We start from the raw sequence: 25,724 nt of genomic DNA, 5'->3' as shown, positions 1-25,724 counted from the left end.
GGTACGATCAATTGGAGAAACATTCTCAACATATTCACTATCATCATTTGGATTTCGTCATAAAAAAAGGTTCCGAATGGTCGATCTGTAACCGAAGAGTTCTATTCACTACCGTGTAAGAGAATACTTTGAATCATCACTTCCCAATCATGTAAATATATATGTATAAATATATACATTCATAGCAGAAAGGTTCGGGTTTTACGTTTATATTCAACCACATTCGTATGATGAATTCGTTGACTTTAAACACGACCCAACATTATGGGGCTGTTCGTTCCTATTTACCCATCAATATCTTTCAACCATCTGCAAGATATTAAGTTCATACCGTTCACTTCTTTTTCCAGCTTCATTTATCCGTCTGTACGAAAATCAAGCCATCGATAACTGTTGGTGGTGGCTCTCAAATAAGAAAAGGGAACAAAAGAACAATCGGTAAACGATTTTTCTAAAACGCATTGCAAGAAAACATGTGGAATCCAAACGTCATTGAATCGACTTCACACACCACGGACAACTTCCTTTTCTTACATATTCGGTGCTACAACCACTTCGCTGTCGCAACCACTCCACTACTCCATCTCAAATTGGGCCCATCATGCCTCCTCTGTCCATACGGACCTAAATGGATTTTACAGGTTTGGTCATGCGGTGTCATTCCAATGATATGACCAGCCCACCGAAAGCTGGCGAGTCTAATTCGAGGAAAAGGATAAGAATGTTCAAGTTCTGTTAATTCCCGGGTTCATCAAAAACCAACATGCAAGCCAAGTGCGTTATCGTGATGAAGTCCGAGGAAGTTGGAAAAAAAGTAGCGACATAATAAACATAAGCTATTCATGGTATTAAATTTACCCACCAACGGTTATCGAAGCTGATCGAACAACGGAAGGAACAAAGAGTGGATAGAATGTTTCCATCGATAGATATTAACTTCCCGAATCCTTTTCGGATCGTCCATTGCCACCGTTTGTCGTCCGCTGAACAACGGTAGATGTTATAACGGAAGGCATCATTGACGTCGTTGTCGTAGTGGTGGCAATGGTACTGACCCTCCTGCGTGAGAGTGGTCCCGCGCCAAGAGAATTGCACAGCATTGCATTTGCATCGGTACTACCAAATAAATGTGAGGCGGCTGTTGTGTTCGTTGTTAATCCACCACCCCTGGCCTCACTATGTACAGCTTCTGCCCCTATTGCATCACCTGTCCCGTTGGACTGCATTTGCAGCTGGTACTCTTCCTGAATTGACTGTAGCATTTCCCGCTGCTCTTGATGTTCTTCCTACAAAGGAAACGAACGAAGTACAGTAAGATACCATATCACTTGTTTAACCGGCTGTGAATACACACCACTATCTTTTCCAAACGATCTTGTGATTCGTGTAGATTTGAGTAACTGCTCACTCGATCGCGGATTATGGTTGTTGTTGTTTCCATGGTTAGTAACGATTGATCGAGCGCATCGAAAGAGTTCGGTAGCAAAGAAGTAAGATCTACGATTAAACAAGAAATGTAATAAATTGTAGTGAGCAGCTTTGCAAGCTCTAGTTGATGCAATATATTGCTTACCTGTTCCAGGATTGATTAGATCGCTAAAGCAGTGAACCAAATCGGCATTCGTCAAATTCATTCTCGTTCTCTTGCTGTCGCCTGTACCAACGTCGCTATCTCCGAAGGTATCTATAGAATTAAGACTGCTGATGCTACTGTTGCTGTACGTTCGCTTCAGCACGGTCGTTGTTCGATTCAGCAAGCTTCCGCCACTGCCAGAATGCACCGGCGCAGGAGGGGAAGAGATTCCACTACCACAACCGTATGGACTTCGTGAACTTCGCTGGCTGTAATGTGACGAGGCCGGCGACAGAAGCGACACCGGTACGCTTCCTCCACTCGATGGTGAAAACGGTTGCGTGAAGTAATGTTCGGAACTAGGCAGAGGTGGAACGCGTTGCTCCACGTTTGCTCCACCTGGCGCTTCCTCAGGAAGCTGGATTTTTTGCAAAACCGTAGGCCTTTGAGTGTGTGCAGAAGTTACACTCACAGTGGGTGACAGTGACGGTGGAGGCGGTGACGAGATAGGATCAACCGATGAACCCGCTCTTTCCGTCGTGGGAACACCTGGACTTGCTATACCGGTGGTGCTGGTACTGCTGCTTCCATTGCTGTTCTGCTGATCACCATTCATCGGCGACCATTCGCCCGACACCGACGAACATCGGGTTTCGCGCATCGTTTTAGCGGCAATAGACACCACATTTATGCTCTTCACGATCGCTGACTTGACGGAGTTTTTCTCCGGCGCAACTATCGCCAACGGAGCACCCTCACCGAAACCCGACTTTATGCTGCTTGCCGGTGAGGCTGGCATCGTGTTTAGCAACTTGTCCTCACTGTCCGGCTGCAGGTTGGTGATAAGGTTCAGGACGGCTTCCTCGATTTGTTTCGGATTTTCTACAACCGGTTCACCGCTCTCATCCGGCAGTTCCACCTTGTCCACGATGACGGAAAACTTGCGCTTCATTTCGCGCACCAAACGTTGACCTTCTTCCTCCGAAACGAGCGTGTTGATGCAGACGAACGACTGCACCACTTTGGTATCGCTATCCACCTCCAGGTAACCGCGCGTTTTTAGATAGATAAAGTCCCCGGTACGCGACATCAACCGGTAGCAAGATTCACCATTTTGATTATAGTCATACACTACAAAAAAAACTCAATTAGTATACATTACTCTATGATGTAGTGAATTCACTCGTAACCTACTTTGCCGTAACGCTACTATCACCCATCGGACGTCATCTCGATGCATAAAGGTGAACGGGGACAGGCCGGACACTTCGTCGGTCAGATAACCGGCTACTATCGATATTCGCTGATCGCATTGCACTATTCGCCCGTCGATCAGGTGGCGTGTTTTGTACTCATATTTACAAGCCTCAATCAATCGATCACAGATAGATGGCACCTTCATCACTCGCGCTAAACCAATTAGAACCTGAAATGGTGTAATGGAAGCAAATTAGTGTGAACAAATAATTTGCGCTCGACAGTTGTACCACTTTGTTGCTATTTTAAATCGATAGTACGGATAAATTATTGATACGCAATACTAGCAATACATTTTAATAGTTAACTTCAGAAAGGTCAGTGGAACTCGTTTCGTGATACGAAAACAAACAAAAACATGTTTTTGATACCTCCTATCATAATCCACTAAACAAAAAAAAAAGCGAACACTTACGATATCGTTCCCGTTGATGCTATGCAACGGTATAGCATCGTCGCGGCCACGGGCTCGCCGTATCATTTGCATACCGGACGTACCACCTGGTTTCGCGGTGCCCCGGGGTGCTGAATCCGCCCGTCGAAAGCTTCCATCGATCGTCACAAGCTCGTAAGTCGTTGCCTCAGATCGTGGACCGGCACGGGCCATCCTAAAACGCAACAAGAGTCAACAACAAATAACACCACCGTAAGAAGTTCGCTTTTTGTTAACTTATTTTACCTTACACGTCATGCCACCGCTTCTTACCTGATGGAGAATCGGCGATGATCCAGTCGGAGCTTTCTGTCAATTTCTTCCTCATCGTCGTGGGATCGCTGGAACTCACCACTATCAGTGCTGTTGGAGGTGGTCCCGTCGGTTGGACTGAGAAGGGCCGGTGTGCCGCCACAACTGCTGCTGCCACTGCTGCTTGTTCCAGGTCCGTTGTCAAACATGTTGACCAAGTTCGACGGTATCAGCTGTTGTTTGAGCAGCGCATGGTCATCCGGGTGGGTTAAGTTAAATAGATTTTGTCCGTAAAGATCAGTCTGCGGAGAGTGGGCAAAACGGAAGAAAGAAATGGTCAGGGTCACATCCAGTGTCGTGTATGCTACGGGTAGAAATCATGTCACCCATCGATTCGAAATGTAACCTATTTCCGGTGTAGATAATGCGTCTATTAATACCGCATATGCAAACGGTTTTGGCATACTGATAATGTGTTAAATTCCTAACAATTTTAATACTGTTGAACACCTCCAAGTGACCCAACATTTATAACAAAGTTATGATGTTAAAGAGATATTACAGTTTGTAATATTTTAGTATGAATTGATAACGGTAATCGATTCATACAAAAAAAAAAACAAAATATGATGATTTATGAAATTGATGGCTTTCTTGAGACCGGACAACGTTAATCTTGTTGAGGGCACTCAATAATTTACGAACTCGAGTTTTGTTTGTGCCAGTCCTCCGTCGAACGACTATTTTGTTCGTTTTTCTTATCTTTACAAAAGCACCAAGCTCTAATTAAAACCAGTGACAGTGAAACATTAAAAAAATTGTTTCACATTTCGGCAATTTAATCCATTCCCCGTTGATAATTATTTGCAATCAAACGAGAAGTTTTTTTTTGTTTCGTGGTAAGACCACCAAGCGGAACTGGATGGCAACGTGTTTCACATGAGCTAAGATGCTTCCGCTGGTAGCGAGATTCCACCGCCATACACAAAACAATAATCTGTCTTTTATTAAACTTTTTTTAACAAAAAAAAAAAAACAATATTAAATAAATTTGTAAAACGAAACAAGAACTGAGTTTGCGAAAAGTTTTTACAATCCATGTCACGGTACAACCAGGTCATTGCCTGTTTATCATTAATTTTGAAAATGCTGTATTTTCTCCCACGAGTTACCATACGTTAAGGCCGGCACTGTAACGAGATGCGTTAAAATTAAAGACATTTGGGCAGTTGTATAATTTTCTTGCAAGTATTCCACTACAAGCGCTCCAGCATCAAATTGTTAAAACTTTGAAGATACAATTGTGCCAAGCAACATAACCGCGCGCGGGAACCGTACCGTGACGCACTTTACTATGCTGACATGTTATTCAGGTTTTCGTAATCGAATTAAGCGCCACAGTCCGTTGGGGAAGTGTACGTTTTGGGTAAGTGTTTGCAAACATCGTAAGGAAAGACAGCTGAACGGAAACACAAGGAGAAATTCACAATGTTTTTTTTACAGCCGGCAGCAGTAAGTAGAACGAGGAAAAGCAAGCATCGCAAGATAGCTCTCGCGGTTTGCCCGCGGACTCCCGCGACTGACCTTGAAGCCCGGGTGGAGTGGACAGCTGGCCAATAGCGGAGAAATCGCGCGCACTTCCACGCACACAGCAACATTCGCCGTCGGTAAACAAACAAGTGAAGACATCCTTCTGTTAGGCACGTAGTCACGAATGTTTAAGTTTTCCTCCTCTGCCCACTGGACATATAAGCTGGTCGGTGCAACAACAAAAAGAAAACAAGAAATACAATGGCGGCCCGCTTGCATTCCAATGAGAATGCAATCGACTGTGTGCATCCGTGGAATGTGCCGTGGCAATACCGAACCGCTGGGTGATGGTGGGGAAAAGGCGTTTTCCAGGGTGCACAAACAACATTGCTATCCTTTGGAAGATACACTTCGGTGCTATTTGTGGCCTCTGTCCTTAAGCGAGTGGCATTATGTTCAACCGCGAAGATCATTGCATTTGTCCATGGTTAAACGTTTACCGACTTTGTTTGGTTGCGTTTCATTGTTTAGTAAAGGAAGCAGCAGCTAGATCAGTACTGACCACATTGTCCATGGCTGCAATTGCTTGTAACGAAAGTAAACCAAAGTTTGTTCCAATATTCCAGAGTGCCGGATGCCTGTTATTGAGCAAAGAGGCAACAAATCAATTTAAAAAATAAAATACAAAGAAATATCGTGGGTACACTAATTGGGCTTAATAAAAAACCTAACACACGGGACAGTAAATCTGTTTTACGGGCAGCAATCAACAAGAAAAAAAAATCATACAACACCTTATATTTAAGTTCGTTGCCACACAATGCACTACCACCAGCGCATAACTCCAAGGTTCACCATATAAACAACATTTTGGGCAAAATATAAAGCTTTCAAACTGTTAAACCACATTTAATATCTCCACTTTGACCGACAGATTAAAAACACATTATATCTGTCATTTTTTTCTGTTTTGTTTCTATGTACGAAACCACCATACATCACCATCACGCCGTTGACAGTGCCCTGGCATTTCAGCGTGTGATCGCAGGAAAGACATGACAGATCATTAAATTAGTTTCGATGCATTCGAGGGCACTTAAAACAGATGAAGAGAAATAGCCAAACCATTTAGCCCCCCCGGAACGCTATGCACCATTATGATGGAAACGTTTGGAGTCGGTGGTACAATTAGTCAAATCAACTCTTTGCTTCAAGATAGGCTGGAGCATCACCTCGTCTCAAGATAGCACATTTACGGTGAAGATAGGTAATAACCATTTCGCACGCTTTTTTTGTGTTTGTTGTTCGTGCAATAAAATAAACAAATGTTTGAAAAGCACATTAGTTATGTGTTGTTGAGAAGCATTCGGTCCAATTTTTGCGACGAGCAACTTTCAAGGTTGCCCAGTGTCGAAACGAAATGCTATGTATCGAACGTAGATCGAACTTTTAATGAAGACGCGCCGTTAATGTCAACAAATGTTGAACAAATTTCAACCACTGCACGGATAAAAATAGCGACACACACAATTAAGATTGCACGGCGATACTACAAAAATCAAGATTAAAAGTCTTAAGGCATATACGAAAGACATTAAAAACGCAAAAGTTAAGATGTCAAGATAAAAAATGCGCGCTTATGAATTGATTTCAAAATTTTAGCGAAAGGAAATTACAAAACCATACAGCAAACACACACACACACTGCTAAAGATGATACGTTACATAATGAAATATTTAATTGTAAGCTATTTATTTTTTGTGTTTCAGTTAAAAAATGCCCCGACCAGGGGTAAATGGCCGCTTTCTCAGCCTCTTTCATTACCAACACATTTAAATTCAACATCATTCGAACCCGAAAAGACAAGCGTGTGGCTTTTGACCATCTGTTCAAATATGGTTCAAGTATGGCTGCCGCAAACATATATTTAGATAGTGACACTGTACCAACAAAAAAAAAAACTCCCAATCCTACATAATACCCATACACCTTCTTATGTCATCAATAATCCATATCTTTGCGATTGATGTGTGGATTGTTCCGACAACTCACCTGACAATGTCCCAAAAATTGTTCTACGGACGGCGAAACCAGCACGATCTGTCCTCGGCATGTCACCGTGAGCAAAAACCCGTTCAGCATACGAAACAGCGAGTCCTGTGCTTCCGGCTTGACCGTTTCATCCGGTTTGGATTTGCCGAACACTGCGGGAAGCGGGATAGTGTTGCGATTGAGCAGCGATAGTAAAGCAAAACACACCATCAGTTACCACTTACCGTAGTCTACCCGCAAACCGTGAGCCGAAAATCGCAGCACGGCCGTTTTGTCCACTCGCCGGGGAGATTCCGCCACATGGGGTACCATGGCCGACAGTTCCTGTATCGATCCATTAAGCTTGTCACGCCGGTTCTTCTCCGCTCGGTTTCGCGCTTCGCGTCCATTTCTGCAACACACACACAATAATAGAAATAGCAAATGAAATCGTTCAGTTAGTTATCGGACCACTACAGCAATTTATAAAGTTATTTGGAAACAAACTTGTTTCCCATTGTGGTTTCCGTCGCGATTTTCTACCATTCGCAACATTCGGCCGGATTCAGACGGATAGTGATTGTACAGATGTCGATCTATTAGATAGGCATTAGGCCCTAGCCAGTACACGGCGTGATTAATGGTATGCCGTATTGACCACGAGCCGCAAAACAACATTCAACGTGTGGTTCGAAACAAATTTCAATAGTTCATGCTGCTCATGCTCGCAACCAGAAATAAAATAAAACCAACTCCACCGCTCGCACAGCCCTGCCCTTGCGCGGGCAGCTAAATGATCACCTAATTTGCTACCGTCCGGTAGAAGGGGATCTGATTTGTTGATGATTAGTGTTGCTGCTGCATCGTACTTAGCCAGCTTCAAACCGTCATTTGGTCCGAAAAAGCTTCCGATATGGTAAATGGTACTTGTGCGGCCGCGACTGTCAATTCATTGAATGATTTAACGGATATCACAGTGAACTTTTATGAACGCCTGGCTTCATTTCAAATGCATACATTTTAATTGCAAATGCTGTGCTGTACTGCTGGACTAGGAAATAAAGTGGCAGACGAGCGAAATGTGGTAGGTCTTCGCATTCGATGAAAAAAGGGAGATTTTTTTTTTGCGCGGAAATAATGAGTAAATGTAAATCAATAATGATTTCAACACAAAAGTCTTTGGGCTTCTTTCAATTATGCTACACGCGATCTCCGGAATTTAGACGTGAATTGGGTTTTAAGAACATCATCGCTCGCAAGTAATTGATAAGGAAAACCGTAAAAGCACGGGAAGCTCTCTGTTAGAATCGGGACTGAGAGGCAAGACAAATTGCTTCCCATTTCCGGACGGCATATACGTTCACTTTTGGCAATGGTACAACAACAAAAAAGCACAGCCTAGCTTTTAATATGCGATTCGACATTAATATACTTAGTTCATTGCTGTTCCGATCATAAATTGTAATCGCACCTATTTCGTTTGGTCTTTATAAACAATCCCCGGGAGCGTACCATGACGATAAAATGGTACGACGAGGTAATTATGGACGAATAACAACAATCGCTCGATATGTTTTTTTTTTGCAATACACACTTCCAATGAATGTGAGCCGATACGTGGCAGAAATTGCGCAATGTCACATAAGTTCGTTAAAAAAGTTGCTAGAAAAATATTGGGATGAAGCAATCGATATTGCCCCATGATGACGTGTGTCGCTACTATCACTGGTGCAGGCAAAAAATCCATTGCATTCAAATAACGTGCGTGCCAATGTAATATTTGAAGTTGAAGTTCAACCACTTCCATTCCCAGTGATCTGATACGTAGGCGGGGAAATGGTACTACAGTTGCACACGAAGAAGAATCTCGAACGAGTCTCGCGTAGCTGCTTTTTACTGGTGTTTCGTCTCTTATTTTTCTTCGTTGTAAAGTTTCCACGTAAATGTCTTTACAGTGAACCGCGCACGGGGAGCTTTCCTAAGTAGGATTACTAAACAGGGCAACGGAACAGAAGACTGACTGTACGCGTTTCAGACAAGTGGAAAAAGCGTTGAATCATCCGTAATTAATTTATTTTCATTAATTATCTTAATTCTATAAAAATAAACAGATGCTGCTCTAAATATCGAAATAATGCTGAACGAAAACTTCTATGGGAGAAAAAGGCAAGTATTGAGATATAGGAAGATTTCTTTTTTTCTTATTGTATGTACAGTGATTTCCGTGCTTATAATTGTAATATTTACGGTATTATGCAATATCAATTGCAATATTATATATTAACTCCGAATTAGCGCCAACACAAATAAATAACGGAATGTACCCATACTCAACCATCTAGAACGTTCTCTGGAATAGGATACGATACTTAAAGATACCGTTTGATTGAAGCCGAAATGAAGCCATCGCAATTGAGCATACTTATCGTCGACCGTAAGAAATGGTAAAGAAATGGTTACGCAAGAAGAGGAATTAATTAATCAACCGCGAGCTATAATATGATAAGTCTCTCTCTATGTGGCAAACCACAAAGCAAAGATATATTTTAAGATGTACTAATGAACTCCGAATGGTTAATATTTTGCCGGGCTGTGGCTGACGAGAGAGAGAGGGCTTAACAACTCCCTCCACTATCAAAATAAGCTATTATATTCGATTTATGTGATATACAGCAGTCATGATAGACAATAAAAAAATACGACATTTTGAAGTAAAGTGAGTGCTAATTTAAGCTTTTGTCGCGTAATAATAGTTTTTCAAACATAAAAAAGGTCTGTATATTATTGAGATGAGATGAGATTTGAGATTTAATGAGATTTTATCGTTCGTCATGAAACTATTATTATAGTAAAAACATGGCCAGTTTTTTGTATCTCCTCTGCACTTTTAAATCTATGAGTGATAACGAGTTTCGGCTGGATCAAGCTGACTGGATCATGGGGAAAGAATATAAAACACGTGGAGTTCTAGTCGGAGTCTAGACAGCAAACTTCGGGTGAATTGCTATGAAGTTTGAAATATCACACTGACATGCTTCGTGCCGATCGGTGATGGTACCACCGGGTGTGGATATAATATTCCAGTGGGGGACAACCTCACAAGATCCCAGTTCTCACGAGTTACACCCCAGTACGTCGGTTAACGCTAGCACGCCGTGCACTCATCCCACACGTCTTCCCATTCCCAATGCATGGTACTGTTAAAAATCCGGGATGCCGTAAGGATGTAGTGGGACCGCTGGGCGTGATTGGCGTTGGGGACGGGTAGGTCCGATGCGGTTTGGAGTGTTTGTTTGCGGTTGGCCCGTTGCACACCGGCATCGAGTGATGGAGGTGCAATTGGTGCATGTACGGCTAGTGCAATCGGTGCCCTACACTAATGCGCGCTACCGCTTTGTTTGGATAGGCAACAATGTTGCAGCGGCCGGGTTCGCTACACACTACCCCCCCTCCCGCCCGTCAATCAATCCGCCCCTCGCGCACATATCCTCCGCCGTATTAACTGTCGCCATGGCACGCGGCTCGGCACGAGCGAAATACGACAACGGTAGCGAAACTTCGGTGGCGTTGAGAAATTAGTTCCACTGCTTGATGCATTCTAAACCAAGTTTGTGCACTTTGCACATGGAGGAAAACGCTGGTGGGTTTTTTTTTCGGTCATGAGAAACAAACTCATGCCGCCTGGGTCACATTACGAAGTAGGTTAAATAACAGCACACACTGTCTAGGAACACAACACTCACGGTTAGATCGTTTCTTGTGCGCTGAAAAAGGAGGCCAAGGTCAACCCGTTTGTTTCGCGCCAAGTGCTGTCTGGTATTTTGATAGTTTTTTTTTTAATGCCAGAAATGGTGTTGCGAATAGAAAGCTTATTAGCAAAACAGATAAACAAACGCCATGATTCGAATCTTAATTGCATTCCCATTTCACTTGGTCGATGTAATCGAAGCAAGAACAAAAAAAAAACTCATGATCGTGACCATCTATTTTTAACCTCCTTCTCACTTCGGGATCCCGAACAGGTCCTGTTAAATTTGCATCTGTAAACTATATTTAAACACGCTTAAGTTTTTGCGCTCCCGTCACTCCGCACCGTGCACACATTTCATCACGAACTGTTAAAACCTTGAATGTGTCGTGTGATTTTTCGAAAAATATGGAAAGTTTACATACTCCCACACCAGTCCGAATCAGGGTTATTGTGTATATATCGTGCTATTTAGCGTATCCGATTTTATGAATCGAGGCACAATGAATAAACAAATAGGAAAAATCGTATAAATTTATGTATTTCTTATATTGAAGATGTGAAATATATTGAGGATTTAATTTAAACATTCCAATAAGAAATACAATTACCATTACACACTTGAGTTTTAATAACCGTTCAACGTTTATACTCCCATTAATTATTTTATAACAGCGAAAGAACCCCAAAAGTTCACTGTTACGCTGGTGAATATACGAAACGTGTAGCTTACATCATTACGACCCGTTTGCGAATAAATTCGATGATTAATTAAATGTCTCATTCAGAGCATCCCACACCGCACACGTTCTTGTAAAATTTCCCCAAATACCTCCCGGGTATGCTCGAAGGTGATTTTTGATCCTTACGATTTTCCCTACAGCCGAAAGCTCCACGTTTCTCAAGGCGTGTAAAATGAATAGCATAAATTACAGACGAGGGTGCCGCCACTGCGGATCGGGGCCGGCATGGGGTGCGCACTCGGTGAGTACTTTTACCATTCTGCCGGGACCGCTTTATCCTTCCCATCACGGACCGCTCGTTCGAGATGTTGTGGGAAGGGAGGATCTTAAGGACGTCAAAGGATTTCTAAGAAACTGCTTAATACGCGAAGAGGACACGCCGGCAACGGACCTCTTCAAACTGGGTTCTTTTCTTGTCATCGACATTGCCGTTTTGTGCACGATATCTCCAAAAATCCTTTTAGCATCATATGCGTCTGCTCACCTTTCCCCGGCTGAGGAGATCCTTCCCGTGGCAGCGGTAGCTCACCCGAAAAAGGATGACGAATATTTATAGCTAATTCCACCACTGCTACATACAACTCCAAAGCAATGGTAAATGATATAACGATTGTACTCATGCTTCAAACGGCGGAACCTTTCCAGTAGACGGAAAAAGTAAGCATGAAAATTATGCTTAATTTCAAATGGCACACGGTGATAGTAGATAGACGAATGGTGATTGTGATCGAAGCACATAAATTAACAAGAGTTACTATGTAACACACAATTTCTGTGTGCTGTGTGCTCAGTACATTGGACCCATGCTCAGCCACACTAATCCGCACAAACATATGCCCTAGCACACCTAACTCCTTGAGCATTTCCTTTCAAAATCGGGATTATTTTGACTATTTTCTCTCAGCACAACAACTCATCAAAGCTCGACGTCAGCCAGAAAGATGTTCAACAACAAAAAAATCAAACGAAAGCCGTCAAGAGCTACTGTTTGCTACGCTTTCCGGGGATCTCTAGTAGAAGCTGCCAAAAACCCATCATGATGGCAGGCTTGGTTTCTGGTTGGGCAACGGTACGAAAGTTTATGGGGTTAGGCGCCGGAAAAAAAGCGGAGAATCCGGTGAACGAGCAAGATTACGTTTCACTTTCTCCTGCGAAACCCCCAGAAAGAACCAGTGGCAGTGAACAGTTCAATAAAGCATACAAAAAAAGGGCACAGCCACGTCTCTCCTGCTCATTCGGCTGGTACAGGAGAAAAAAAAAACACTGCCAAAAAGAGAGTGCCGCGTGAATGCGTACCGGTCCAAGAGAGCCGGTCCTTTACGCAATATTGCCGTTTCAAGTGCACGCGTTTGAATGGCATTCTAAGAATTCGCTAATACAAGGTCGAAAACCTGTATCAAGATATTCCCGGGACCGGGTTCGGAGAACGAGCCCTACCACCGTCCGTACGAAATAGAAGAAAGCAACCAGCCTCAGGCGGGGTCTCGTCAAGCTCCCCGGTTTGTGCGTTAGCATCTCTATTCCCGGGACGAAGAATAGGGCAGAGCTAGTAACCGTCAGTTGCTGGGAGCTAGCGGCACAGAAGGAACTATAGTCGGCTGTTTGTTCGAACTATTATTCTATACTGTTGGCATTTGAACGTCGCTAGAAACGCATATTGCGGACACAAAACCCTTGGATCGTGTATGGTCGAATATGAATAACTCTCAGAGTAAATTCATTCATTCTTCGCAAAGCGCAGGAAAAGTGAAATGAAACGGTCAATGAGTGCTATTTAGCTGAACGATACAACTGAACGGATGGATAGATATGGCCCTCAGATAATGTGTAATGGGCTAAATATCGATGCCAATCTAGATTGAGTCCCACTTTTCTATTCATACAACCGAGATGCTGCGATAATGATGCTTGCAATGCTTCAAGGATATCCCCAGCAGTGACAGGTGAATGACCGTTACGGCTTTATAGGTTGAGCACTTGTTATTGTGAAGTTTAGCGAAAAATAATTCGTCGAATGAAGCAGTCGTTCAATTTCGTGTAACTCCACGTGCTTTATCATCCCTAATGGAATAAGGAAGGAATTAAAGCAAACAGAGCACGCTACCGCCGGGAAATACAGGGAAATCTTGGTAGAAAGAATGTGTGGGATGGATCTAGAAAGGAAAGAATACGTTACGGATTACCTAGGCAATCTCTTCATATATTGCTTTAGGTAGGCAAGGGCAAAAAAGCGCGCCTTCTTCAACGGACTGATAACATTTTCATGCCGCACGTAGAGCACGAGCAGCAAATCGTGAAATGGTAAATTAATTCCCCAATACTTGGTCGAATCATTCAGTGATTGGGTAATTATCCTTCGAGTTGGTCAGCCGGAAAGGTCAGCATTGTTTAAGAATATCTTCTTTTTTTGTTATGTAAAGTCAACAATAAAAGGTTTAGTAAACAACAACCGTGGGAATTATAATGATTCAGGGATTAAAATTTTAATTACCACCACGTAAGATTACGGTCATTGATAATTGGTCCCGGCAGGCTGCGAGAGCTATATACTGTTTTTAATTACAAAATGCAGGGTTATCGAAAAAAATTAAATAAAAAGTGCTCGCATGAGAAAATTACATACATAATTTTTAATAAAAACAATAAAACACGCAATAACAATAAATATCAGTTGTGATTCTAAATGACTGGAGGATCAGAAAAATAGTATAAGAACCAGATAAATAAAATATGATGCATAATGATGGAATAAGTAAGCTTCTAGAATCCAATTTCACATCACAATAATCGGTAGAGAGGCAAATCAGGAGACAAATCGGTACAGAATGGTGGGAGCTGCATGTGCGTTGCAACAATGTTGCGCACAGTATCAACCTACCGGGCGTTCACTTGCTGACGCCGAGTTGATAATTAATCAGCTATAATAACAGAATTTGCCACCAACGATCGCTAGACAACGCGCATGAAATGCGAATCAGTTTCCCGCCATCGCTAAACACACACACACACGCTACACAGCGGTAACGTGATGTTTAGTTACAGGACCAGGTCGTTCGAGCAGGGGTCACAACGATTAAACAAGATCTTGATCATCTGTTGTCGTTGTGACTGTGACGCTTGGGCTGAGCAAACAGGTCCGATGCAAGCACCCCTGCTTCTAAATCCCTAAAACCATACTAAATACGCTACAGAAGGACTATCCTGCTACCGCTCGAACATTGATCAATTAGCAGTGCGCTGGTTTTGGCCTAACCCTTGACGCAGTTGCAACACTCCAACTGCCAGATAAGCTTGTTGAAACATCGGGTAACCCATCAACCACCGGTTAGGTGGGAAACGAATTAGTTAAGCGCTCGCAAATGGTGTCTCCCTCGAGGACCAACAAAGAAACAGGACAAATAGGTTTCAATGGCCACTCAAGTGGTGCAAGATTGTGAAGTTGCCAAACTACAGTGTAACTGCAAGAAGTTTCACCGTCCAGTCGGTCGGTAACGTTTGATTGTGTGTTACGGCGACAAGATAAAACGATCAACCACACTTTCATTGAGCGGAATCAAATCCGGAAGACAAGACTTCGGGCTGAGCTAAACGCTTCACCTTGTTCGGCTTGGCGCGGTACTCGGCACCCGGTCACGTGTATCGCTACCACAGGTTCCGAGTGTAGTGCGACAAAAAAAAAACGCTTCAAATCGCGGCTAGGTCAGCAAACCACACTACCGTAATCAGGCATCGCGCGCCTCCATAAACCTGCTACTGCGCAGTTTTCCAACTGATGCGCTCGAACGTGAAGTGACCAATCGAACAATGGTAACACTAATTGCTGCATATTACATTTGCATTACTGGAACCCCTGGAAAAGCTGATGATGGTTGGAACGGTGTGAAAAATTACCCTCTCTCTCTCTTTCGTTCTCTTTCTTTCTCTCTCTGACTAAATCTAACCAGGCATCTCTTGCTCACCATTACCCAAAAACACATGTCCAAACCTCCCAGGGGAGGATCCGGTGACGCATGTGAATGCCTTTAGACGTTGGCCGGTCGCCGGAAAGGCAGGACCGGCATGATGATGCTGATTATTCAAATACTTCAATTTACTGCATCGCTTCCAGATACTGACTACGTGAATTTTTCCACTGTCAACACCTGTACACCTGATATGCAGTTTCTTCACACACCGTAAATTACACCCACACATGGCACCACCATCGAAACTAATTCCAATTGGCGAACAACATTGTAAATATGCAAATAATTACTGGACAAACATAGCAAACGCTGCAGGGCGAGAGGTTTGCTGAAGCGCAAACACGATTGGCCAGCATTTCTGACCAAACCACACCACCATTCCTCCTCCGTGTTTTGAAAACACCCCGTGGGATCTCTGTGTTTACCATTATTTGTACCAGTGGCTGAGCATTTTCTTCGGTTGTACCGGTAAAGCGAATCTAACAATCCTTCAGACACGCTGTAGCGGAAGAAAAGGGCCCTCAAAAGGGAAGTATGGGCGTGTGGGCATGTGTTGGTGGCCACTGTGTTGAGGCCGGGCGATTATTTCATTCCCCGTTTTACTGCACATTGTGCTGCAGCGGAAAAGTGGAAGCCACAAATGGGAGGGCAGATAAAAAACACAGGAACGCATGGAAACACACCCTGGCACGGTGCGGTGACGGTAAACGACAGGATACTGAAACGTTTAGTTTATGTTCGGAATGAAGCGGACCACCCGCATTACCCTACGCGCCGTATGTAGGTGACGGTATAGTGGCTTCTGTCAGGTTAGATGTTTCATGGGAAAATTCATTCCTCAAGAAAACTAAATACCATAACAAGCTTACAATGTACGAGGCAAGTCATACAAGTATTGACATACATTTGATTCGTTTGTGTTGAACTCTCGTCATTGCTAGGAACAGATATGGAGGATATATATTTAAGATTGTTTAAGTAAATTACAAAACCTTGTAAGCCGCTTTAGTTGTTCCAAGTGTGTTGATTTGTAGTTATCGAGCATTAATTAATGGGTTTTTTAGACATTTTTAGCCTGTCTTTGGAAAGCAACACTGATTTATTGTACCTTTTCTTGGGGAATTTGCTTGAAAAAATCGATCAACTTCAAGAGTTTTTAGTGAAAATGCCATTTTTTCATTCTTTTCTCGCAATTTAAATCGACTTTGTACAAGGATAATGCAAAAACTACTACAAAAAAGATTGGTACAAAATAAACTTCACCAACTTCATAACATTCACCCAGCAAATGTGTAGCGAGAAGATTAAGGTAAGCTTAAGGAATAAATAAATCCTAACACTTTACGGCCACAACCGTAGAGTGAAGGTGATGCTTCATTGACGCACACCAATAAACACTTGACTTATCCGCCCCACCGATGAGGGTGTTTTGGTTTTCCGGCAAGATCGCGCAGGATTGGCCCCACAGAGGGGGTGTGATGGCACATCGTCGTACGGTGCCCTTTCACCACCCGCGGGCACTGCCGCACTCAACCGTTGCACTCACTTGTGTGCAAGTGCAAATAGTAATAAAATTTGGCTGTGGTAGTGTGTACGTAGGGTGCTTTGTTGCAACATTGTTGCACGAGCCGCTCAAGTGGAACGTATCATCATTTTGCAATCGATACAAATCTCACCCCCTCCCCCGGCTTGTAAGGGCTGCCAACCACCAGTTTGAACTTCACCCAGCAGAGGTGTTACGTTTTAATTTGTGCTTTCCCGATGCCCTTTTGCACATCGGACATGAGAACTATTTGCTATCAAGAGCAGCGATGAAAACGTTCGGTGCAACTGTGTGTTGGAGGGAGATTTTAAGTTTTCATTATTTACAGTGTGACTTGATGAGTTCCGGGGCTTCAGCGTAATGTACAATGAGTTCTGTGCTAATAGTTATGATGGAGGTACAGCAAACAGCTACACATTTAGGCCAATTACCATAAACAAATGCAGTAATTATGAGCTATGGAATCTAATTTCATACATGCGAGTTAACTATTATTTTGTCGTGGATCAAGAGATCTTCAAGTCAAGAGAATATTGAGAGATCTTAGTTTTTTTCTGGAATATAGTCACTTGTTGTTGAAAAGACACTCCTGCGTACATGAGAATAGCCCTATGGGACCGCTATTATGGTGTGAAGATCGACACCACTACCATCACAGCCAACACCGGACCACCCAGTCGTAGTTCACGCTAACGACTCCAATCATACTCCGATTGTTGCCTAGAATATGACGCAAGGATCGTAAAAGGATTTACTTCCAAAGCAATATATACGCTCTATGCTATAATACGCAAAAGATACATTTGCTTTTAAGTGCTTATTATGTCAATTATTATTTCTACACAGCCACGAGGTAAGGGGAAACTGAACGATTTCACTTCAAATGAACATGGACGTTCTGCTGTACGCTTCACTGCAATGTGCACACAAGAATACCTTTTCCAAAGTTGTAACTTAACATCCTCCAGCCACAACGTTTGATTTTCGGAAGCTAGCTTCATAGTGATACGTACCGTAATGGAATGGACAGAAACTTCAAACTCTTCTGGAAAAACCATTACCTTCAACGAAACAGTCATCAATTGGCAGAGGCTAGCAGAACGGCAATGCTTTCCGATCACCGGAGAAAGAGAAAACCCATCGTCTTACGGTCAAGGATGGGCCACCAACGAAAAACAGCCTCCAACGCTTACCCCCACCAGTGAGCGATGGTGTATTGCACAACATTTTCTTTTTTGACATTTTCGTAAAATTTTCTACCTTCCGAGAATTGATTTTCCTAACTGTATTTGTATTGCGAGATGGAGCCAGCGCGAATTTCTGGAGTTCGTTTGATATTCCTGTTGCTGCGCCGTAGTTGCTGCGAAAAAGAGCAAACAAATGATGCGTAATCGCATGGAAACTTGGGACGAGAAATCGCACACAGGAAGGCCCAGCTGCGAACCAAATACATCTTCCATTTTGTGCTTATTTTGCAGATTGACGTTTCGTGGAAATTTCCAACGGAGTAACAAGATTTGGCGCAGAACGTTAAAATATCACAACCTTCGGTGAATTTTAGTAATACAAAACGTGGAACGAAATGAGCTTTCAGGGAGGTTTGCAGATATATGCAAGGATAATGTACAAAGGAGAAGCGAAATAGTCTTTCCACACGGGATGTCTAGACGGCTTAGCCGCGTAAGATAAACGTTGAGTTAATGAATCAACGAAATGGGTAACATAACTTTACATAAACATTAAAAGCCTAACAAGACCATAGACGACCAAGTGATCTGCCTTTGAAAGATCGCACATGCCTGCGTCTCAAAGAAACATTACCTGTTAAAGTTAAACATATTGTACATATGTTCCGGTGGCATCGGATAGCCTCTCGGCGTTGCCGAATGTTGCTGATGCTGCTGGTGCGAATGATGGGGGCCGTGGTGTTGATGGTACGACGTATGTTGCTGATGATACCACTGTATGGGCGGAGTTCCGTAGCATCCACCATAAGCACCATGCTCGGGCGGCATTCGCAGCATACCCTGGTGGGAATAGCCTGCCGCACCGTAATAATTCGCCTGGTACGCTGGGTGTCTTTCGTCCGGAACCGACGATGCATAAGAATCGGAACCGAGTGGTGGCGGCGCATAGAATGCCTTTTCACTTCCGTGCGACCTACCCGTATCACCGTACCCACCCAACATAGCAGGCGGTGGTTCGTGGTGGCGTCGAGAATGATGTCCCTCCATCGCGCTGTTAAACGAGGGTATATGACCCGGACTACCCGGACCGGCATAGTACCGGCCGTGGTAGGATGATCGTGTGTGGTAAGATCGATTCATACCGTCGGTCGGTGCGTACTCGGTGGACATGTTCATCGTGTGCCGCTCCTCCGGATATAGGTCCCGGTGGCGCGATGGGTTTCTCGCTGACACCGGTTGATTAGCTGCTAGAACCGTTGATACCGTGGACCGCTGGGAAACGGTAGCTGTGCATGACGTCGGTTCCGCACGTTGCTTACCGCTGGATGAATCCAGTTTGCTCAGGGCCGCTGTCACAGCAAAGAATTGCTGCTCAGCTACGCTCCAAACATTCAAACCCCTGCTCGGAGGGACCGGTGAGCATGTTTCTTGGCGTTTGCTTCACTTATTTCTTGAACACTTGAATCTTTTCGAAACACCTTTGTACAATCGATTACTACAATTTGATCTACCGCCACACACCGTCTCTAACACAGAACTCTTTACAGTCACACTGAGAATGTTCCACAATTAATGTTTTGCCTCAAAAAACACTTCTTTTGATGCTTTGCAGTAAAAAGTCCTTGAAAACAGAGAGTAAATCAATAATATTAAATCTTGCTTCTCTCAACTTTCCATCGTTCACAATCTGCTGATAATGCTGATGTAAGCACGCGTAATAAATGTATTCAAACCTAACTGTTCTATTCACCTCTGTCCAATGTTTTAAGGTGAAAGATGTACTACAAACTTAAGTGTTTTTTTTACATCTTTTCCCCAACTTTTTCCTTAAGATCTTTAATGTTGTTTGCAATGCATCATTCATTGCTGTTTGGTCTTTTGTTTATTTGTGATGGCATGTACCGTTTGTTGCTGATTTCTAGCTCTCATCCCCTAATGTGCAAACTTCGATCCTACCAACAAAAAAAAAAGGCGACCGATAAGACTTTACCCACGATCAGAAACGGAATTACAATCGACCCTGGTCGAAAGTAATTGGAGGAGCATTTCCAACATCCCCTATCAATAGTAGAAGCCCCTGGTTTGGGTGCGCTTGAAGGAAGGATTTGATAAGCCGCTGCGGCATTTTGATTTCAAGACACAATAAACACGCAGCGCGAAGTGAGTAGAGTACAGGGTTTTAATGATTCATGTGTGTGTGTGCTCCTATCGCAAAAATGAACCAACATTCGTTTTGGGCGGACCCAAATTAATCAAACCATGTTAAATGGGTTTGAGAAAAAAAAAAACTTCATTGACATTCACATTAATTCTACACTGCCTACGTCCATCATCAATGGGTGTTGTTTGGTGTGATCTGTGTTGCTGAGCCTTTACTACGTTTCGATACATTAATTTCGTTGCTACAGCTACACACGACCTAGATTGATTGGCATTTGCTAAACGCGACCTTGGACGCAAACCTCCTTGATAGCCATCAAAAGCATGTTGATTAATAAGCGCACCAATACGCGAAGGGTTACACCGTTGGGGACAGGTTTAGGAAGCGTTAGTCACCAACAGCAACCGCGCACATCTCTCGACTTGGCTTGGGCGGAAAACTTCTCGCAATCGCACATTTTCTTCCCCGCCCCTCAAACGCAAATTTCCCATTCATCTGTTGAAGATTTTCGGGTTAAAAGAAAGGACCATTTTGCATGATAAGCACCCGTAACGGTAAAGCCGGTGTTTTCGCAGAGGGATCAATTAAATTAATTAGAAATTTTCCAAAACTGAACAGCTCGACGGATTCGGCGTAAACGGCGGCGTTGGAAAACTTCTGGAACTGATGCCGCTTTTTTCTCGGGTTCAATTACTTGCATTCACCCGTGAATGTCAATCATTTCTTCGCAAATTCGGCAAAAGTGGTTACCGAGTGGTTCGGCAGAAACTTGTACAGCGGCGCACGGAACCAATGGATGGGTGGAAGGATGCGCAAAACGGGCAAAGCTTCATTTCATTAGAAAGAATACCTCCAAGCGGTTGCTGTTATGGTTATTTAAATATTACAATCACCCGGTGTGCGGGAGTTCGGCGGGTGGTTCAAGGTCGCTATTCATGGTATACCGAAATGCGTAGCCGTAAGTTCTGCTTGACAGATTTTTGCTATCATATTTCGTGGGCCACAATTATCTCCTTCCTGCAAGCAGCAAGCGGCAGAGCGGACCGTAAGAACACGTGCTAAATAATATGTTTTTCGCACTAATAAACTTTCCTAACATACTGCCGAACTTCGGTCGGGCGGGAACCGACCACCGTTCGCCGAAGGTGAGTGCCACACCACGCAACTCTCGCCAAACCCCCCGAACACATTCACTTTTCGTGGACAATCGAATTCGGGACGAATGGCGTTGGCACTTTGGGGCAAGAGTTTCGGTCGGTTTTGGTCCGGTGGCGATAGGCAACAAAAAAAAAAGGTAAACTTCGAAACCGAAGCAACAACATGGCTTTTTGCAACCTGTCCGCTTCAGTTCCTTCCAGCGTATATAGAGAAGGAGGTGCAGGAAATTTGTCATAGGTTTTCTAACAGCATCCAACCCCCGTACGTGGACATACGTGGGCACGCGACCCATTCACACGCACCCAGCAACATTTCGCAACGAATTTTCAACTGTAACATATCGCTAGCTTTCCTACTCCATTTCTTCATGTTTATTCTTCTCTAGCCTTTCAAGCCCTTCGTTTTTTTATGTCTGTTTTGCGAGGAGATTGTGCGAGTTTTGTTTATTTCTTCTTGTTTCTGTTCGTTCCACTATTTGTTTATTTATTTCACTGATTCTCTTGTCTCTTTTTTATTGTTTTCCATTCTTTACACGTGTTTTATTTCTGTTGCACTTGTTTCTATTTCTAGCTGAAACGTGAAGGTAACCCGGTTTTGGCGCCGTAATATTTGCCAATGTTTTGTTTTTTTCACTCCTCTATTTGTTGTCTGTTTGACGACACACATGCCACAGGCATTGGATTGGAGGTTCTTTTTTTATTCGAGAGGAACTACCAGACCAGTATTGCTTGGATTGGGTGTTTTAAGATACCAAACAAGTGCCAGGTAGACGACGCGAAAGGAAACATTCATAAAGCGCTACAGCACTAGGGCTTTTGTTATTAGTTTTGAAGCACGAGCAGAGATCTACTGGGCAGCAGTATTGTTTATCTCTCTGTCTCCTAATACCGATCTACCATTTAGCAGCGTTTAACACAACGGGTACTTGCTAAATTATTTACAAATTTATAAAAAAAAGTCTACTGCTCCAAAACTGTAATAAATAAAATGATTTTAAATAATCACTACGAAACGGATTTGCAGCGAAACGGAACGGTTCATTAATGAAGGGAAAGCTTAAGCTTTACTGCACCCGTTTCTTCTATATGTGTGCGACTACACGATATTTACTCTCGTCGCGCATCACCTGGCTTTATATTACCAACTAAATAATAAATCAGGAAAGATCCTCGAAAAAAAAAAGCTTGTCACTCAATGTAATCTGCTGGGACGCAGCAGGGCGTATATTGGCGATGCTTTATCCCAATTCTCTTGGTTCGGGCATTTTCTCACGGCCCGCAAAACACCCATAAGACGATAAACTTTGCAACCACACCACACACTTACACAACCACTGTCAGGTTTTTTTTTTTTTTGGCACATACAACCGCAACCCAACCGTAACCAATAATGCCGGCCAATGTTTGGAAACGGTTTTTTCTTCGGCTAACATTGCGCAAAACTGTTTTGATACGCGCGTTGCAGGGAAACTGGGCAAAGGCAGAAGATTTCTCTCGAGAAGCCACCAGCGACACACGGGCACGGTTACACATCAGCCGTTTTGTGGGTGCTGTATTCTTTAAATAAACCACACACACACACACGCACGGTTGCACCAATACATTGGTGGCCGCTGCTTTCCAACAGCAGGCAGCGTGCAACACCTGTGGAATATTCCAGCACACGCAATCAAACGGAACCCGGGTTTGGGAAGGTTCTCTGTAAGGGCATCCACGAACAAATCAGTTCACGGCCGGAGCAGAACGTAACGCACCACACCCCAAACTTTATTAACCGAATAAAACCGCGTACATCGCGGGCCACTGTCGGGAGCTTTACGCGAGTTCGCATTCAAACACTTCCCTTATAAAAGCCCTACATTGTCATGCGGCAACGCAACGGTATGTATGTGTTCGTCAACATTACAGGGGACGGACCAAACATCACATCCTTCCCTTAAAAAATATAGGAAAACCACCCTCACACAGACACCGCCACACGGGACCGGGCAAATCGGAAGCCGCGAGTTTCGCCCTCCAAAACTGTCACGAAATACACTTGGCCCCGTACCCCGTCTTCGTCCGCTTCGATGTCGACAGCGTTCCGTTCTTCCTTTTTTTTTGTTGTAGAATTGTGCGGACGGACAAGGATGGCAACAGTGGGAAAATTTGGGGCTCAAATTCGTTCCAATCTCAACGCACACCTCCACACAACGGCACACACACACAAGCACACACGCATCTAAGAAGTGTCCTCGCTAAGCGTATGAGTCGGACACTGACACTGACCCGGACACGAGTGGAGCGATTGCGAAGGGAAAACTGCTGAAAAGGACATTCTCTCCTCCAGAATATTCGGTGCGGTTCGCTCGCTTATGATAACGCAATGACGCAACAGGTGGTGAGTGTTAGGGACGGCGTTGATTTGCTTTCCCTCGCAGGATGCCGACTTCGTGCACGAACCACACGCGAGCGGTCCGACACTTTCGACGGTGAATCAAAGCAATGTTACCCGCGCCATTTCCCTCGTGCTAATTGTGATTTGCATTAAAGTTGGATTTCTATACGCACTCGAGCAGCAAGATTAGGCACCACGAGCGAAACCAGCTTTACCAGTCACTTCGAACAAAAACCACACGTTTGCGAGGATATGCGAACGAACTGCCAGCTCCGATAAGATGGCGCACGGCGGCACGAGGCGCTCGGGGTGTGCCGTTCAAGGTGACAGACGAAACCACGCTCGAGCTCGGAAAAATTCACGTACGGCACACAGGAGGGAGGGAGGGGGGGGTGGCAAAGGAATTCGATTGCGATTTCGCAAGCGCACCACCGACACGAATCGAGCACAACAAAACTTCCCGATAGTACCACGTGCAAGATGCGACTGAAACATTCGCGCCCGACAGCGGTCGGTCGGACTCTGTCGCGATGTTGATTCCGCTTCGCTTCGTCCCTCCTGTGCGCACGAGCCCCTCCCCCCACCCGCACTCAGCCATCGGTGGGTGGGCATTTTGGGTTGGGTTGGCCCGCTACCGACACACCGGGAGGGTTGCGCTGTTGGACGGGAGGGTGATAACGCTGCGCGATTCCGTCGTCGGTCGTCGTGTGGGAGCGTTTGAGAGCAGCAAAGAGTAGCTGTGGTGATAATGTTACCAACATTGCTGATGTGTGTTTCGGAGGTTCGTCCGAGAAGCCTCGTGCCATCGACAAACCCACACACACACACACATCGTAGCTCCTTCTTGCTGTGTGTGCGCATATGTGGCTACTTCATTGACGATAGCAAGTGAGTGCCCAACATTATTAGCCAAGCTTGGTACTTGCCGATATTCTGAGCGCAAACGTCGAAAGCTTGTTTGAGCGCAAAAATAGCCTCTTAAGTCAACATTTTCCAATATTTGACTCTTATTTTACTATCCATTTAAAGCTAAAGTACGTTAAAAAATACGACTACTAAGTTGTACAACTATTAAAAAAAAACTGTATAATTATTAGAAAACATTTATATATGTGTGGAGTGTCATCTTTCCCTAACAACAAAATAACACATAGCTTAAACTACCAATCGCACTCGCGACTGAGTGTCTCACCCCATCGAACGGTCGCTCAGAGAAAAAAAATCAACCCCCATTGCGAGTACCCACATGAGTGGTGCCAGCGGACACTCAGAGGAGAATTTCAAACCACTTCGGGGTAGCGAACGAAATCACACATTTCCACTGGGAAATGCGTGTGGCTGTGTGCGATCTACACAACCGTTCGGGTGGCGAGTGCTAGATCGCGTAATAAATTCATAACCTGCCTACAATGTAACCATTTGTTGACGAACGCAAATGTACTTCCTCGCACGGACCTTTCTCCCTCTACACATCCAACCCCAAAACGGGGCGGTTGCTTCACCCTTCACCGGCCCAGGCTGCGCACCGTTTGTTGGATGCTTGTTGACTTGGCAACCATGACCAACCGCACACACACACATCGGCAGCCGCATTGCCGACAGATTAGAAATGTGGCCGGTGGGTTGGGGTTGGTAAGAGCGCGGTAGGCGCGCGGACCGTTTCTTTTGTGATCGGCCAATGTAAAAACCGGGCACTCAACGCGGCTCCCTGGCGGAAACACGACGTAAAGTCGTAAAGTGTTGCTTCGTTCGTTGATTACTACTAA

At 44.1% G+C, this 25,724-nt stretch overlaps 1 protein-coding gene across 1 annotated transcript; it reads right to left on the bottom strand.

Moving 5' to 3' along the window:
* Positions 1 to 932: 932 nt before the first annotated feature.
* Positions 933 to 19,439, bottom strand: LOC128710973 (protein trachealess-like). Its single transcript, XM_053805839.1, has 9 exons — positions 18,898 to 19,439; positions 7,323 to 7,489; positions 7,099 to 7,250; positions 3,537 to 3,817; positions 3,246 to 3,438; positions 2,768 to 2,999; positions 1,574 to 2,704; positions 1,355 to 1,497; positions 933 to 1,286 (listed from the first exon to the last, which is right to left on the bottom strand). The coding sequence occupies exons 1-9, from the start codon at positions 19,437 to 19,439 to the stop codon at positions 933 to 935; spliced, it is 3,195 nt and encodes a 1,064-aa protein (XP_053661814.1).
* Positions 19,440 to 25,724: the final 6,285 nt, after the last annotated feature.

Source organism: Anopheles marshallii, chromosome 3 (assembly GCF_943734725.1).
Source record: "Anopheles marshallii chromosome 3, idAnoMarsDA_429_01, whole genome shotgun sequence".
Classification (NCBI taxonomy): Eukaryota; Metazoa; Arthropoda; class Insecta; order Diptera; family Culicidae; genus Anopheles; species Anopheles marshallii.
The sequence above is the reverse complement of the archived record's forward strand: the minus strand, read 5'-3'. Positions and strand labels throughout refer to the sequence as shown.